Here is a 15,077-nt window from a genome sequence, read left to right on the forward strand (position 1 = left end):
TACGGCCTCCACTTTGCCATATACAATCAGATTCTGGTGAGATGGAGATTGAGCCTTGCTTGTAAAGGCAAGGGTTCGATCATCCTTCTTAAAGCTATTCAAAGATGGAGATAGCCAATTTCCAAGACCCTGGCGGCGGTTCAATGATATAAGCATTTTCTGTAGTAGTAGCGTTTGTCATGCAATGCAAATATATGTAATCATGATTGTCACCTGAATCAAGCTTATTTTTCCAATATGTGAAGGTGATCATGTTACTACTTGGAAAATGATCAATTTGCTTGTCTCCTCTGATTTATATTTTGTCAATCAAAAAGAAAGAAAACAATTTACATGCATAACGATGATTTTGCTGCTGAAAACATTCAAAACATAATATTATGTAATTGCATAAGGTTTGGGATGTGTTGTATATGTAGTAATCGTAATTAGCTACCCAAAGACCATAACAAGCAAAGAGAGCGAGAGAATGAAACATTCAGATCACAGGATTCAAATAATCATTCCAGAGCAAAAAAGTCATTTGATACAAACAATTGGAAGAGTGTAAATTGAGAGTCAAGTGTTAAAAATATGCACTGGCTTACTACTACATCAAAATATCTAGGACTTTCATTAAAAAATAGAAACACCCCCCTCCCCCCAAAAGCCTAAATCCTAGAAAGAAAAATAAAGTGGGGAGAGAAAAACTCATTCCCCAACTGAATACTTCCGAGCTTCTAACTACATTTGAATTGTTGATACACACTACTACACATCAGGAAACTCCTAAAAGCATATCTAAAAAAGTACATGCAGTCAAGATCCACACAAAGCCACTGTATGGCACTGGATCCAGCATTTATTATGTTGTGAGGAAAGTCCAGAGCTTCTTTCCAATTGAGACTTCACCAGGATGTTCAGACTCTTCATCCTCATCGTCGTCCCCATCCAAGACATCAACCCCAACGGCATCGTCACCATGGGATTCACTTCTGTACTCATCTCCATCAACGTACTCCACTGCCCCTTCCGGTGTCCCATTCACCTCTTCACTCATGGCTGTGTTTATCTCAACTGCTTTTTTTGTTGGATCAACATCGCCAACCTTCGTGTCTGTAATCCTCTCACACTGTCACACAAGGCACAGATGACTCAGAAAAATCAGTTCAGAAACTCTAAGAGCCCTCAGCAACTGCACAACCGCTCACATGGGCTCAAAGATGAAATACCAAAATGTCAGAAAGGAATGAAATTCTAAAAAGAAATTGATGGTCTTAAAAAATGGAGGGAAAAAAAAAAAAAAAAAAAAAAGACCACACATGTTCATGCAGATACATCATTCCAACAAATCTAATGAGATTTAGAGGAAAACCGAATTCTTTATAATACCCTCACCCGCACAAAGTGACTGCTTCCACCATTCTCACTAGCAGCTCCGATTGAAAGTGCAGGAGCAGCTTTGGAGTAAAGAATTTCCTCCTCTGTTACTCTAACACCATCAGTCTCTTCCTTATATTCTTTGCTAAGGCCAGATGTGGCTCTAGCAGCTCTGACAGTAACTCCACTGAAAACCATAATTGTAAAGACGAGAATTAGTTGCCTGAAATGCTTGAGAAAAGTTAACAGATGCTGTAAAGCAATGAAAGTTGTGGCCTGCTCAGCTAAACCACAGATGAACAAGGCATCTTCTTTTTTTTTCTTTTTTTTTATAACGTAAGAGAACTTTACTCAGATTAATTACACGTCGCAAACGTATACTGTATAACAATCCTCGCCAAAACCAGTTACCAGGTAATCCAGGAGCTTTCACTCCTGACGGGCTAAGCAGTTTATCCTCATGCCCAGGAGGCCAAGGCATCTTCTTAAATCAATTAATTGGAGTGAGATTTTTTTTTCTCACTAGACTAGCAAACTTTAAATAAAAAAGCACCTCATCTAGATGGTCTACACCAAATGATATCAAATTACTTATAGTCACGGATAAAGAACTTACGTTTTGGGTCTCCGGAGATTATATCGATTTTCACCTGAAATTTGCACAGCTGGAGAAATTTTCTGTCGCCTTTTCCTGCGCTGGCCACCCACAACACTATCAGAACGCCCTTCACTATCATCGCCATCATGCTCATTCCCCATGATTTGAGATGTCTGAGCACGACTCCGCTTCCGTACATTTTTTGGTAGTCCCTCATCTGCAAGACTAGAATCACCACGACTTTCGGCATTATTATAAGAACCCTCAGCATTCCCATTCGGATAATCAATCTCATTTGCTTCTAAAGGTTCCCCAAGTATAGCCTTAGCATCATTGACAACTGCTTTCACAGAGCGTGTTCTATGAACCCTATGCCCTGGCCTCCCTCTTTTGCGAGGTTTGTGCTGACCACCATTCAAATCAGATGGCTGTGAATCTTCTGCAACTTCTTGCACCTTACTATTGATGTTGCTTTGATCATCAGCTGATGGATCTTGGCTGGCTTCTATCTCTCTGATGCTGTTGTCAGATTGGATCCTCTGGACATCAAAAGAACCAGCTGCAACACCAAGAGATAGCTCTGCATCATTTTCACTGCTAAATATCCTCTTGGATGGTTCTTCCATATCAACATTCTGGCAAAACAAAGGCGCCTCCTCCACCAAATTTTGAATAGCAGCAGACTCGATCTTTTTACTTGCCGAGAAAATAAAAATCTTGGAGGTGCATTTGCGTAGCCAAGATACAGTTCCACCAGAAACTGGAGATCTTGAGCTGACAACTGGAGATACTTCACTGTTTGGCCTTTCAGAAGCAGCCACATTTCCATGACCACCCTCCTTCAAATAAATATTAGCCAGTCTTGGCAGAGGAGGAACCTCTGCATTCTCAATTTCAGATAAAGATTCTAAGTCAGAGAGCACAAACTCAGAGATGATTTGACCACAGTTCTCACAACTCTTGAGTTTTTCAACAAATGAAATGAAGCGTTGTCTCTCCTTAATAAATTGTTCACGCTGGTCTTTCAACTTCCTGCTAAGGCCAGCAAGCTCATCAATGTCTTTTCGCATTTCCACTTGGTGCTTCTCAAGATGCTTTCTGTTTTCATCGGCTTCTTGTCTTTCTTTTTCTATTTTAACTCTCTCAAGTTTTATTCCTTCCATTTCTCTCCTAGCTACTTCTCTCAAGTAATTAATATTGTCTAATTCTCTCTCTCTTTCTTCTTGAAATAATTTCTCCCTCTCACGCAAGTCTCTTTCCTTGTCCTCCAGCTGATTCTGCATATCAGTCTCGAGTTGTCTTTTCCGCAGCTCAAGATCATGAAGCATTTGGCTTCTCTCACTTTCATCTTTTTCAGCAATTGCCAACTTCTCTTGCTCCATTTGAGCTGCAAAAGATTCTTTGGCCAATTTAAGGTCTTCCAGCTCCCTCTGTATATATTCCTGATTTGCCAACTTCTCATTCTTTAGTCTTTCTTCTTCAGAGTGTTTCATTTTTTCTACTTCTTCCTTCTGTTCAGTCACTTCTTTCAGCTCTTTCTTAATCTCAGTTCTTTTCTCATCCAGCTCGTCCCACTCTCTCTCAAAAGTCTCCTTTTGCAGCTTTAAATCTTCAGCTTCATTCAGAAGCAGTTCTTTCTGAAGCCTGTAATTGTCTATCTCCTGTTTTAATTCTGATTGCAAGCGAACATATTCTGACCTCTCTTCTTCACTTACTTTAAGCCGATCCTGCTCTTCACGTATCTTCAACAGCTCTTCATCATTGTCAGCCCTTGTCTTCTCAACTTCAGCCTTAAGACTAAGCAAATCCTCTTTATCAGCAAGAATTTGTTTCCTCTCACTCTCCAAATTCTTCTCTTCAGATCTGATGGACTTCTCCCTTTCCTTCAGGTCTTTCAATTTTGACTCATGGCCTTTCTCTTTTTCCCTAAGTTTCTCCCATTTCTTTTCTAATGCCTGCTCTCTTTTCGCAACTTTCTGCTCTATGTGATTAACTTCAGCTTCCCTCTTCTCCACTTCAACCACCTTGCTTTTTAACTCATCATCCAGGGATTCTCTCTTGTGATTGATTTCCAGCTCAAATTCACGCTTCTTTGCTTCCAGAATGGCATTGTGTTCATCAAGAAGCTTCTGAATCTCATCCTGTGGATGTTTCACAAAACATAAGAAAATCAGGAGCACCACTTGAAATGATAACTAATGATGTTACACTCTACCAATTGCCCGATGCTGCTTTTAAGTTTTTCCTTTGCAAGTGCAAAAACAGAAAGCAAAATCCAAGGAAAAGAAAAATGAGATCTCCACCAAATAGGAAAAAAATGAACAAAACATATAAATCCAGAAAAAAAATAAAATAAAATAAAAAATAAAAAATAAAATTGAACCCTCCAGCCCCCCTAAAAAAACCAAAAAGATAATAAAAAGGGAAGAATATCTGTTGAAAAAATCTAGAATTGCAGCAGCAATTGCAGCAGCCTCCTAGACAGAAAAATCTAGAGCTGCTGGACCAGTTTCACTCTGAAATGCTGATTATAAAAGTGCCAAAACACACTAGATGGAGTAATACACATACTAACAAGATGACTGATGCGGGGGTTAGCATTGACTTCGATTGGTCAGATGACCAACATAATACACAATCACTAAACTTGAGATATGTTTCACAAAGAATCTTCCAATCAAAAGAACAAGGTGCAACAACTTACTCTTTCTCTAGCATTGAGCTTTTCTTCCAATGCAAGCAGCTCCTGCTCTTTAATCTCCAAGTTTTTTCTCATAGCATCAAATTCCTGCATCCAGAGTAAAGTGAGATATTTTTTTTGATAAGTAAGAGTAAAGTGAGATATTAAAACATAATCAATTAAACATTTAGCAACCGCTCAGCATGGAGAAATACTTGCCTTCTCTTTTAAAGTTAAATTTGAAAGCCTGCTGCTTATATCATCTTCCATCCTTTTCAAACTAATGTTAGTTGCATCAATCTTCTTCTGTGCCTCTTCATGTTCCTTTTCTTTCTGCTTGAAAATCCTATCATTCTCATTTGCCCTCTCCTCTCTTTGGTTAAGAATTCTTTGACCCTTGGCTAGTCTTTCTTCTCCCTCTTGCAATTTTCTTTCCCATTCCCGCAAGTCCTCTCTTTGCTTAGACAAAGTAGAGTCATTAGCATCTCGCCTGCAAGAAAAGGAAACAATTAATTTAAATGAGAAACAAAATTTGAACTATGTCATCTTTCTCCGAGTAATTTACTGCAAAAACATCAGGAGCAGATATATCATGTGTATGGATAGAGCAAAGGTCAAAAGTATTAAGCATACTCAGAAATAAAGGATAAGCGGTCCCTTCGAAGTGCAGCTTCTCGAGCCTCTAAGTCCTGTGATTTTCTCTCAATTTCTGAACTCTTTCTGCTCATCTCAGCAAGCTTGGCATCAGCAGCTCGCAATTTTGCCTCTACCTCCAAAGATTTCTCTTCAATGCTAGTGACTAAAGCATTTGCTTCAGCCAGCTTAGAATCAGCGGTAAACTTGATTTTTGCATTTTCTGAACGCATTTCACGCAAAGCTTTCTCAAGCTGCAAAACCAACATTCTCCAAACATTAGCAAATATCATCTGTATTTTGCTTTTTAAACAATAAAGTTTGTTAACATCACGACCAATAGCCGACATGTGTAAAACTTAGAATTCCCCTAAAAAGCGTAGGGTTCATGACAAAATCATATCATTTCAAAAAAAATATATCATATTCGGATGACCAGAGGACCATCTTTAGCATAAAACTTGCTGCTAAGAGATTATCTCAATAAATGAAAAATAAGTTATTCATGTTTCTACACATAAACCATGACGCAAAACCAAACAGATATCGCTTACTATTCAAAAAAAATTTGAGAAATAAATTTTTTTTTCTTTTAAAAGAGGGGCGTTTATGGGTGGTAATCTTAACTAAAAATTGGACCCACATTATATGCCATCCCCTAAAATATGAGAAGTGCTACACTTATCAAAAAAAATTTCAAAAATTGATTCCAAAATTACATGTCATCATAAATGAGATCTATTATTTTGGAAAATGTGTCACCATCTCAGGGGATGGTGACATATCATTTGGGAACCAGCTTTTGGGAAAAAAAAATTGGGAAGTGTAGCTTTTCTCCTTAAATATATGTACTTCTTTTAGTTAGTTAGTGATGACAGGTGCAATAGGTGATGTAGTATGGATATAGCAAGAAACAGGAACATACATCAAGTACACACTCCTTCTCAACACCCAGGGCCTTTCTCAAACTCTCCTCTCGCTTCTCAACTTCAGATATTGCAACGGAATGAGCAGTTTGTTCTTGTTTAAGGGCATCTTTTGCTTCTGCTAATGCCTGTGTAAGTTCTTCATACTTCGAAGTCCACTCCTTTTTCTCAATCAAAAGAAGTCCCATATTGTACTGGTAGTCAAAAAGCTGGCAAAACATCAAAAATCAGATAAGTACAACACCTTACATATATTATAATAAATGAAGAGTGGAAGCAATATAAGTATCAGATTACAAGATAAAACAATGAAAAAATAACAGTAAATGACTTAAAAATCAGAACCTAATTGAATATTGACACACATAAATATACCACCAAAAATTATACCACCAAAAATATGAGCATAAAGATCAAATCCAAAATGGGTGCTTAGGAGAGGAAAAAAAAGGTAAATCTAGAAGAGTGCCTAGGAAAGAACAAAGAACAAAGATAGACCAAAAAGGCAAAGAGCTGGCTAAATACTGCCCATAAGCTGAGAAATGGATAACAGGTAGGGGGAAGGGTATTTGATCATGTACATGGATTGCTGAAAACTCGAGTAGGCTTTATCCCAATTAAATTAGTGTTGGCTCTAGGATTCTCATAAACCAATTGGTATCGACCACAAGTTTTCAAAAAAAACTGTTGATGTAGTAAATATATTTGAGATTGTACCTTAAAACGTCAATGCTTTAAATGAGAGCAAGAGGAAGAGGAGGCGTCAGAAAAAGGGGCAACAATTGGAAAAAATCTCGTTTGGTTCAAAACATCTCTTGACCGCCTAGTACCTAGGTACATTAATCAGGCATTTGTGCATCCAGTTAAATAAAATCCATCAATCTTTATATGAAAAGTATCCTGGTAGTAGTTCAAAGGATAGATACAGAAGGTCTTTTTTATTTTTTTGATAAGATAATGCAATTACTAAGAAACACAACCCAAGCACATGAGAAGTATACAAGAGTAACACCTAGCTAGCAAAAGAAAAAAGATAAAGAAAAACATGAAAGCTAGAAATATTTAACCCAAGCACAAGGGAGGATCTCTATTATTTGACCACATAAAAAACCCTCCTACAAGAGGAATATCCATGAGCCCCTGCTCAAAATGAACTCTGAGAATTCCAACATAGTTGGACTAAAGCAGGCATCACCCAATCTCTCACTAGAATTTACCAAAGGCATACTTGGGTCCGCCCTACGACAATCATTGAAATCCCCCAAATGCACCAAGGCAGGTTCCACCAGTTAATCAAACCAGCCAATTCATCCGATAACCACCAGTTGATGTAGGCAGCAAGAAACCTCTTTTATTTTAATTTAGTTTTTATTTCATACTAGGGGTCGAGCGTACTTTAGTAATTTTATATTTTTGGATACAGGTTCTACAATAGGACTAGTTATTATGATTTGGGATTTTATTTGTAAGTTCCATCAACTATTTAGTTTGGACCTATTAGTCAAAGGCCATTAGGTTCAAGCCATATTAGGGTTAGGCTTAATTTTCTGAAAAAACTAATGAACACTTTCAATGCAATACAGAACAAGCTTTAATAGAATTTCTGTTTGCAGCAATACTCTTGAAGTTTGTGGGATGTAATCCTTTTCTAAGGTGGATACCAAGGAAACCCTAGGTATAATGCTTAGGAAAACAAAGTTTGATGCCCAAGTTATCTTTTCTTCTTCTCCTCTTTATGATAACTGTATTTTTTTATTTTAAAAAAATCAACCTTATTCCACAATTTGTTTCCAACTTTCCTTGAATACTAATTCTCAGCTTCAATGCTTTCCTTTTGGCACAGTGCAGCATTTACCAATTCCCAATCATCTCAGAGGCAACAACATTGATGAATGCAACAACATCAAAAACTACAGTAACCTTATATAAGCCCAAATCTTCTGTTGCCCAGATTTTAAACAGAATATTTTTTGTTAAAAAGACATATAGAAGCTGTGATGATAGAATGTTTAAGACCCATGATACACAAAATGAAGACAATGAATACACAGAAAAAATACAGTTAAGCGGTAACATGATATTACCTAAACATGTACGACCAAGGACATGCTTATTGTAAAAAACCATACATATTGCTTAAACAGAAGTTTCAAGGAAAGACATAACTCTTATCACACAACTTTTCTTTGGCTTTCATCCACCAAAAAAATGCAATTCTTCTGTTCACTCCTAATAGCATGTTCCACCAAAATTAACCATGTAAAGGCAAAGAGCAAAACCCATTTCCTACTTTTTCCAGTCTCTCTTAACAGTCACAGCTACCATCCCCCCCCCCCTTCAAAAAAAAAAATATATATATATTAGGCTTCTAATTCCAATTCCATCTTCTAGGTACATCCTCTTTTGAAATAAGACGAACAGAGAAAAACAAAAGAACAAGAAATTTTGGGCCGCCATAACGCCCTCATATTAAAGTGCAACGTTTCTTGAATTGCCCGATCTACATTGCAAACAACTACCATACCAATAAAGCATTGTCACACTGCTAAGAACAGTATACCAACATTCCAACCACATAAAGAAGTTTCTCTTTTTTACCCAAATTACCAACCAACTCTAACTCCCAGTTAAAAAGAGTCCAAGAAAACTCGTGAAAAGTGCAAAAAAAAAAAAAAAAGGCGAATTCAAACGCTTTTTCTTATCCCAACTGAGCGAAAGTCGACAGCCACAAAAACCCATAAAAATAGCATAACAAAAACACTGAAAGCAACACCACCAAGTAACCCAAATAGCAAAACAATCTAACACACCCAATACCCACAAAAATTCAAGCATTATACACCAAATATAACCCGCAAACCTCGTTTTCAAGCCTCGAAAAATTCTCGGCCAGTGATTCCGTGTCCCCGCCCGCCTCCACCGAGACATTTGTCCCACCATTTTCCACTACCAAACCCGAATTCGGCGTCACGACTACGCTCTTTCCCTTCCCGTCGGCGCCGGAGTCCGAGTTCGGACCCGACCCGACTCCGACCTTCTGGGCCCCGCTTCTGGGCGTGAGCGACCAGCCGGACCACACCTTCTTCTGCGGCGTCGCGAACATCACGAAACTTTCCACAACTGCCCCTCAGCAAAGCCTGGAATTACAGATCGCCAATTCAACTTCATAAGCACACCGAAACCCCACCGGAATCAGTCCCCTAGCGTCTCCGAAAGGAAACACTAGCTTCTTCAAAATCCCTATTTTTTCCAAGTCTTCAATACGACGTCGCTCGGAAATGAACTCTTTCCTCCTCTGTGACTGACTGACTCTCTCTCTCTTTCAACTTCGAGTAATTTATCTATACGCTGTTCCTACCAGCAGGGTACCCTAGTGGCGGACGTGAACGGAGTTCCCAAATTCCGGCGAATAGGAGATTTGAAATCCGATAACGTCTCCAAACGAAACCACTTTTTTCTCTCTCTCTCTTTCTCTTTTCTGAGAACCACTTTTCTGTGAGTGTGCGAGACTCTCTATGGTCTGTGCGGATCCCTCACGTTCTTTCTTTATTTTATTTATGGGCCCCGACAGTAATTCCATTTTCTCAATTACGTAATCACCCTTCTGTTTCGGATACTATTCATGCTTTTGACTAGGGTATTCCTGGGATTTCGATGCGATGGCTTTTTTATTCAGAACGTGGGTGATTCGTATACGCTCCCAGGGATGACGAAACGGCCCGCGGTTGGTAAAGCCGGTTTGGTGCAGGGAGCGGGTAAATTGGGGGAACGAGGAGGGGTGGTTTGGTAATTAAGTCAAGTATTTTTGTTCCGGAGAATAAACCGGTATGGAAATGCCACGGTGTCTAAAAGCTGTTAACTTGGGAAATAGGGGATTGGGGTGAGGAATGCTGCCATGCATTCTACCCACCATCTCCCCACCATCTCTTCACCTTGTCATCTTGATTTTTTCAAAAAAACAAAAAAACAAAAAAAAAGGCAGAGAGAGAAGAGATGGTGGGGAGATGGTGGGTAGAATGAAGAAGAGCATATCTCGGATTGGGGTGTTGAAGATAAGCATCTTTTGTCCACACGTGGCTTCTCCGCCATCATTATGGACTCATCTGTCTTTGTAAGAAAGTAAGAGCCTTTAGGCAAGTTGGCAAGGAAAATTCTTTAACAAAAAGGGTTAAGGATAACATTAACGGATGGTTTATGTGGGACACGTTGTTCTTACAAAAAAAACAGTGAAAGAATGTTGCTTAGGATAGTTCAGTTCAGTTGACTGGGATCATGTTTCATGAAGCGGAAATCACTAGTTCAAATCTTATAAATTAATGTGATATTTATCGTTTAAATAGTTAAATTTACTTTATTATATTTTGGTCTATCTCAAATATTTTTGATGTACTTTTGGGTGAATGATTAAGAAGATGAACGTTGGGGTAGAGCAAGCCATGAAATAAAGAATAAATGGCACAGAATCACACGAGTATGCCAATCTTTCTTTTTCTCTGAGGAAAAAAGGGATCAATGAGGGTCTTTTCCTCATGATTCTTATAGAGGAAATTCAACAAACAAACAAAAAATGTGGAAATGCTTTTGTAACAAAGAAGATAAGAGATTCGTTTGGCAATATAATGTGTCCGGAAATTAGCTCTCCTAAAAACCCTAGTAACCGATCACGACTTCACAAGAAAAAAAAAGAAAGATTATAAATAATGTTATGAACAATTAGCAAGTCAATACAGAAATTATATAATTATTGAATTTCATTCAATCATTTTATTGAAAGTGCATTATGAAGTTAAGTTATTTTCGTGTTTTGATCATCATTGATGACTGTGTTCTTCATTAATTTAACAGTGTTCTTTGTATCTTTCTTTTTTTTTTTTTTTTGATGAGGTTCTTTGTATCTTTAAGAGTATCATTGATGGTTTATCATAAAAGGTCATTTTATTTGTTCTTATATTTTATTTCACCAAAAGGTTGAGCTTATGTTGCAGCCCTGGCAGGCAGCCATGATTTCCACCAAACTCTTTACTTAAGAAGTAAGTTTCCTTAAAAAGAATAACGTCAAAGGCTCCTTTTGTTAAGGAATAAAAGTCCTTAATTAACTACTTTAAGTATTTAGAAATGCAAAGTGCAAAGAAAGAGTGTTCTCTCAAGAATTCTTCTCTCTTATTTTATCTAAACAACACTAAGAACTTTACGAGGAGCTAAATCTTCCCTCCCCCTCTTTCATGGTAGCAGTACTCGGCGTCTTCTTTGTAGGCTCAACCGGTCTCCGTTTTTTGCGGGTTGCTTTAGATTTAGATCTAGATCCAAATCTAGTCTCTTCAACCTTAGATCTGATCATTTTCTTTAGCCAATGTGTATCTTCTGAAAGAGATATCTACGATGTCGTGCTTCTCCACTGCTTGTGGGGGTTTTTGTTTTTGTTTTTTGTTGTTGTTGTTTGTTTATTGTTGTTGTTGTTTTTATTTTATGGTCCTAGCCGTTGGGCTGAGGACGTGAATAATGCTTCTGGCTTTCGGGTCAAAAGGGAAATGGTTTGGGTGTGAGTTTTTTGCTCATACCTGAAAAATGGTTTCCTGTGCTCCCAGAAGAAGTCTGCGTTAGCAGATCTGTTCTATAATCTGAATATTGGGCTGGGATAGCGGATGTTTGACGTTATAGGTTGGTTTTTCATTGTAAGATCTGTTATGTTTTTTATTTTTTTACGTCTAATCTTTTAACTTCGACTATGATTTTGCATAACTGTATGTTCTGTGATTGTAAGAGCTTTTATGCTCTTGACAACTATTAATGAAATTAGATTGATTTTCTCTATAAAAAAATAAAAAATAAAGTCCTTAATTAACAGCAGTTTTTTTTTTTTTTTGAATAATTGACGATAAAAATAATTAATTTATCTTCTAGGTTCATACTGTAACTTCTTTTAAATTGTTTTGCTTTTAAGAGAGGAAAATAAATTTATATGTTAAAGGCAAAAGTGAAAATAATTTATTTTTAAATAAATTTATATTTTAATGCATGTAAGAACTATTATATTATTATATTAACATTAAACAAATCTTATTTAGACTTTTCATAAAAGAAACAAGTAATGTAAAAATGTTTAATGGGTCGGTGAATAAGTTGGCAAATAATTGGTCTGTCATTAGATATTGTTTAATCAAATTGATGACCACATGCCAATAATAATCAACAAGACGTGCATCTCACATACAAAAGATACACAACTAATGAATTGACATGCATTCTCCCCTTTGTCATGTTTTCTATAGACTATAGTGGTGTGGCTGGATTAAGATTCCTTATAATTGACAAAAAAAAAAAAAAAAATCTATTTTTTGGGCTAAGTATGTGAGAAAGAGCTCCCTTGCCTGATTAGGAAAATCCTGATCGACAAGATTGTAATGGATAAGAACAATTATATAATTTTCTTTTTAATAAAAAAAATAAAAAATAAAAATAAAAACATGTTCTGGCCATATTAAACTGAGCATAATAAGGCCCGTGGACAAAGGGATGCCATGTGCTAGTTGAAAGCAAGCGCAGAAAAATGAATGGCCAAAAATCGAGTCTCGTATGATAGCGCTGGAATGGTGCAAAGTGTTGTTCGTTCGAACGGAACATCTTCACATGTCAACACTTGTGCAGGTTAGTGAGATGTAGCACAATTCGGCATGTGTCACTCAAATAGAAGTATATTTCGTTTGAACTCAAGTATACAGTATCAAAAAAGTTGTCTATTTAGATGCTGAAAATGAAAGTGGAAACCATATTTCCTCCATTTCACTTGTCCAAGAGAGAAGGAGAAAGAAAGCTAAGATAAAAACCCTAATCATCATGGTTTAGTTTTGACATTCTAAGCTTGTGATTTACTAAATACATTAGATTGAATATTGTGTGAAATTTTGTTGTTGATCTTAGTTGTGTTGTAAAGTTATGGTGATTGGAGATGTAAGAAAGAGTGGTGTGATGGTGTTGTAGACGTGATTTGTTGAAGTTTTGATTTTGATGAAGAATGAGAGGTTTTGGGGTATTGTATGTAGGGTTTTCGGAAAGTTTGATCATGTTTTATTTGTGACATATTTGGGTTGTGGTGATGATTTTAATGAAGTAAGAGTATGGTTTCGAGGCTTTGGAGTAGGTTTACATATAGAATGTTTGGAATTGGGCATTTTCATTCGAAGTTTTGTTCATACTAGGTAGTAGCAAAGAATTTTGTTTAAACCTTGTTCAATTAAGCTAGTTTTAGTGAGCCTTGTTTGCAACTACAATCGGAATACAAACTACTAAATTATTTATGGTTATCCGTTATGATAGTCACATAGCCACCCTTCATTTGTCATACTAAGGCTTTTGAATAGATGGTAGGTGGCCATGCGGTCACCTATGGAGGTCGCACAACCATCACCATCTATTATACTAAGGGGGTGACTATGTCAATGACCATCACTAGAACAAATTAGGATCATCTTTATTTCATTTGAACTGAAGAATATCAGTTAGTTATAGTAGATGAGTATTTTTGTTCATTTAAAAAATGAAAAAATAAAAATTAATACTCTTCTATTATAATAGATATTATCCAATTCAAATGAGGATCATGTTCCCACTAAAACAATGCGTTTTGAGGTATAAATGCAATTAAAGTGATAGTTTAAGGAGAAAGTGTAATTTATCCTTTAATAATAATTTTTTTTTTTTCGTTCTTAAAATTGACAAAGACCTAATTTAAATATTAGAATACTAATAAAACCTAAAGCCTACCAAATCATGGGTCTATATTTGACAGGGCCAAATTATGGGCGAAAATGAGCCTAGTGAAAGCACCAAGCACCAAACAACATAGTTAATGATGATTGAAAAAATAAAACTCTTAGATCTCACAAAAATCCAACAAATAATATCAGCTTTTCAAACAGCCAAATATAAATACATGCACCAGCAGTGCAGATTTGTGACTAGGGAAGTTTCGTGAGCGATTTGGCTGTCTACTTACCTTGGGATTGAAATTATCTTCCAACAAAAAATATCAAATCAAAGCCACTGATCTAAGAAAAGACAATTGCACATAAAAACAAAACTGCAAATATAAACAAAAGTTGAGATTGATGGCACACACATTTGGTCAAAAATATAACTTGCAGCCTCGAGTCTTAGAGCATGTTTGAGATTGCGTTAAACGACTTAAAAAGATATTTTTAGTACTTAGAAAGTTGCGTCAAACAAAAGTTGGCATGGTAAAAAATTTTAATTTTTTTTTTATAAACTTTTTTACTCTAAAAATGACTAAAATGCATTTTTGTCGAAAGCTTAAAAATGAAACATTTGCCAAAACGCGTTTTTTTACTTAAAAGATCAATTTATTAAGCGCAATCCTTAATAGGCTCTTAGTAACAATTGATTCAAGCAATAAACATGTTAGAGAAGATTATTTGAATGCACCCAATTTTACTAGATTGTTGTGACAACGGTCATCAATCTTTAGATTAATTATTGTAAAAAAATAAAAAATAAATTAAAAGACAAGTAAATATTACTCTTCCTCATGTGTGAGTGACTTGATATTCATGTTAAATCACCCCTCGTCATAAAAGTCGTCATGTTAAATATTACTCTTCCTCATTCAAAAATTAGATTTAATACATCATATTCCCTTATTATTATTTTTAGATATTTATTTAACAAAAATTCGTATACAACTAAAAAGCACGATATTAAAAAGGCAACAAAACTGCAAGCAAGATACTTGGAATGGTATACAATTTTTTTTTGTTTTTTTAAACAGTATATTATGGAGAGAGCTTTCGTCTAAACTGGGTTGAAAAAACTTTTTTCAATTCCGTCTATAAAGATAACACGTATTATTTGAACATGTGAGATCCAC

At 36.4% G+C, this 15,077-nt stretch overlaps 1 protein-coding gene across 1 annotated transcript; it reads right to left on the reverse strand.

Moving 5' to 3' along the window:
- Positions 1-483: 483 nt before the first annotated feature.
- LOC132180489 (nuclear matrix constituent protein 1-like) lies at positions 484-9,706 on the reverse strand. Its single transcript, XM_059593333.1, has 8 exons — positions 9,057-9,706; positions 6,196-6,405; positions 5,271-5,524; positions 4,857-5,127; positions 4,662-4,745; positions 1,976-4,098; positions 1,378-1,546; positions 484-1,111 (listed from the first exon to the last, which is right to left on the reverse strand). Exons 1-8 carry the CDS (start codon positions 9,297-9,299, stop codon positions 845-847), a joined length of 3,621 nt encoding a protein of 1,206 aa, XP_059449316.1. The 5' UTR covers positions 9,300-9,706; the 3' UTR covers positions 484-844.
- Between the last annotated feature and the right edge of the window lie 5,371 nt (positions 9,707-15,077).

This window comes from Corylus avellana, chromosome ca5 (genome assembly GCF_901000735.1).
Source record: "Corylus avellana chromosome ca5, CavTom2PMs-1.0".
NCBI lineage: Eukaryota > Viridiplantae > Streptophyta > Magnoliopsida > Fagales > Betulaceae > Corylus > Corylus avellana.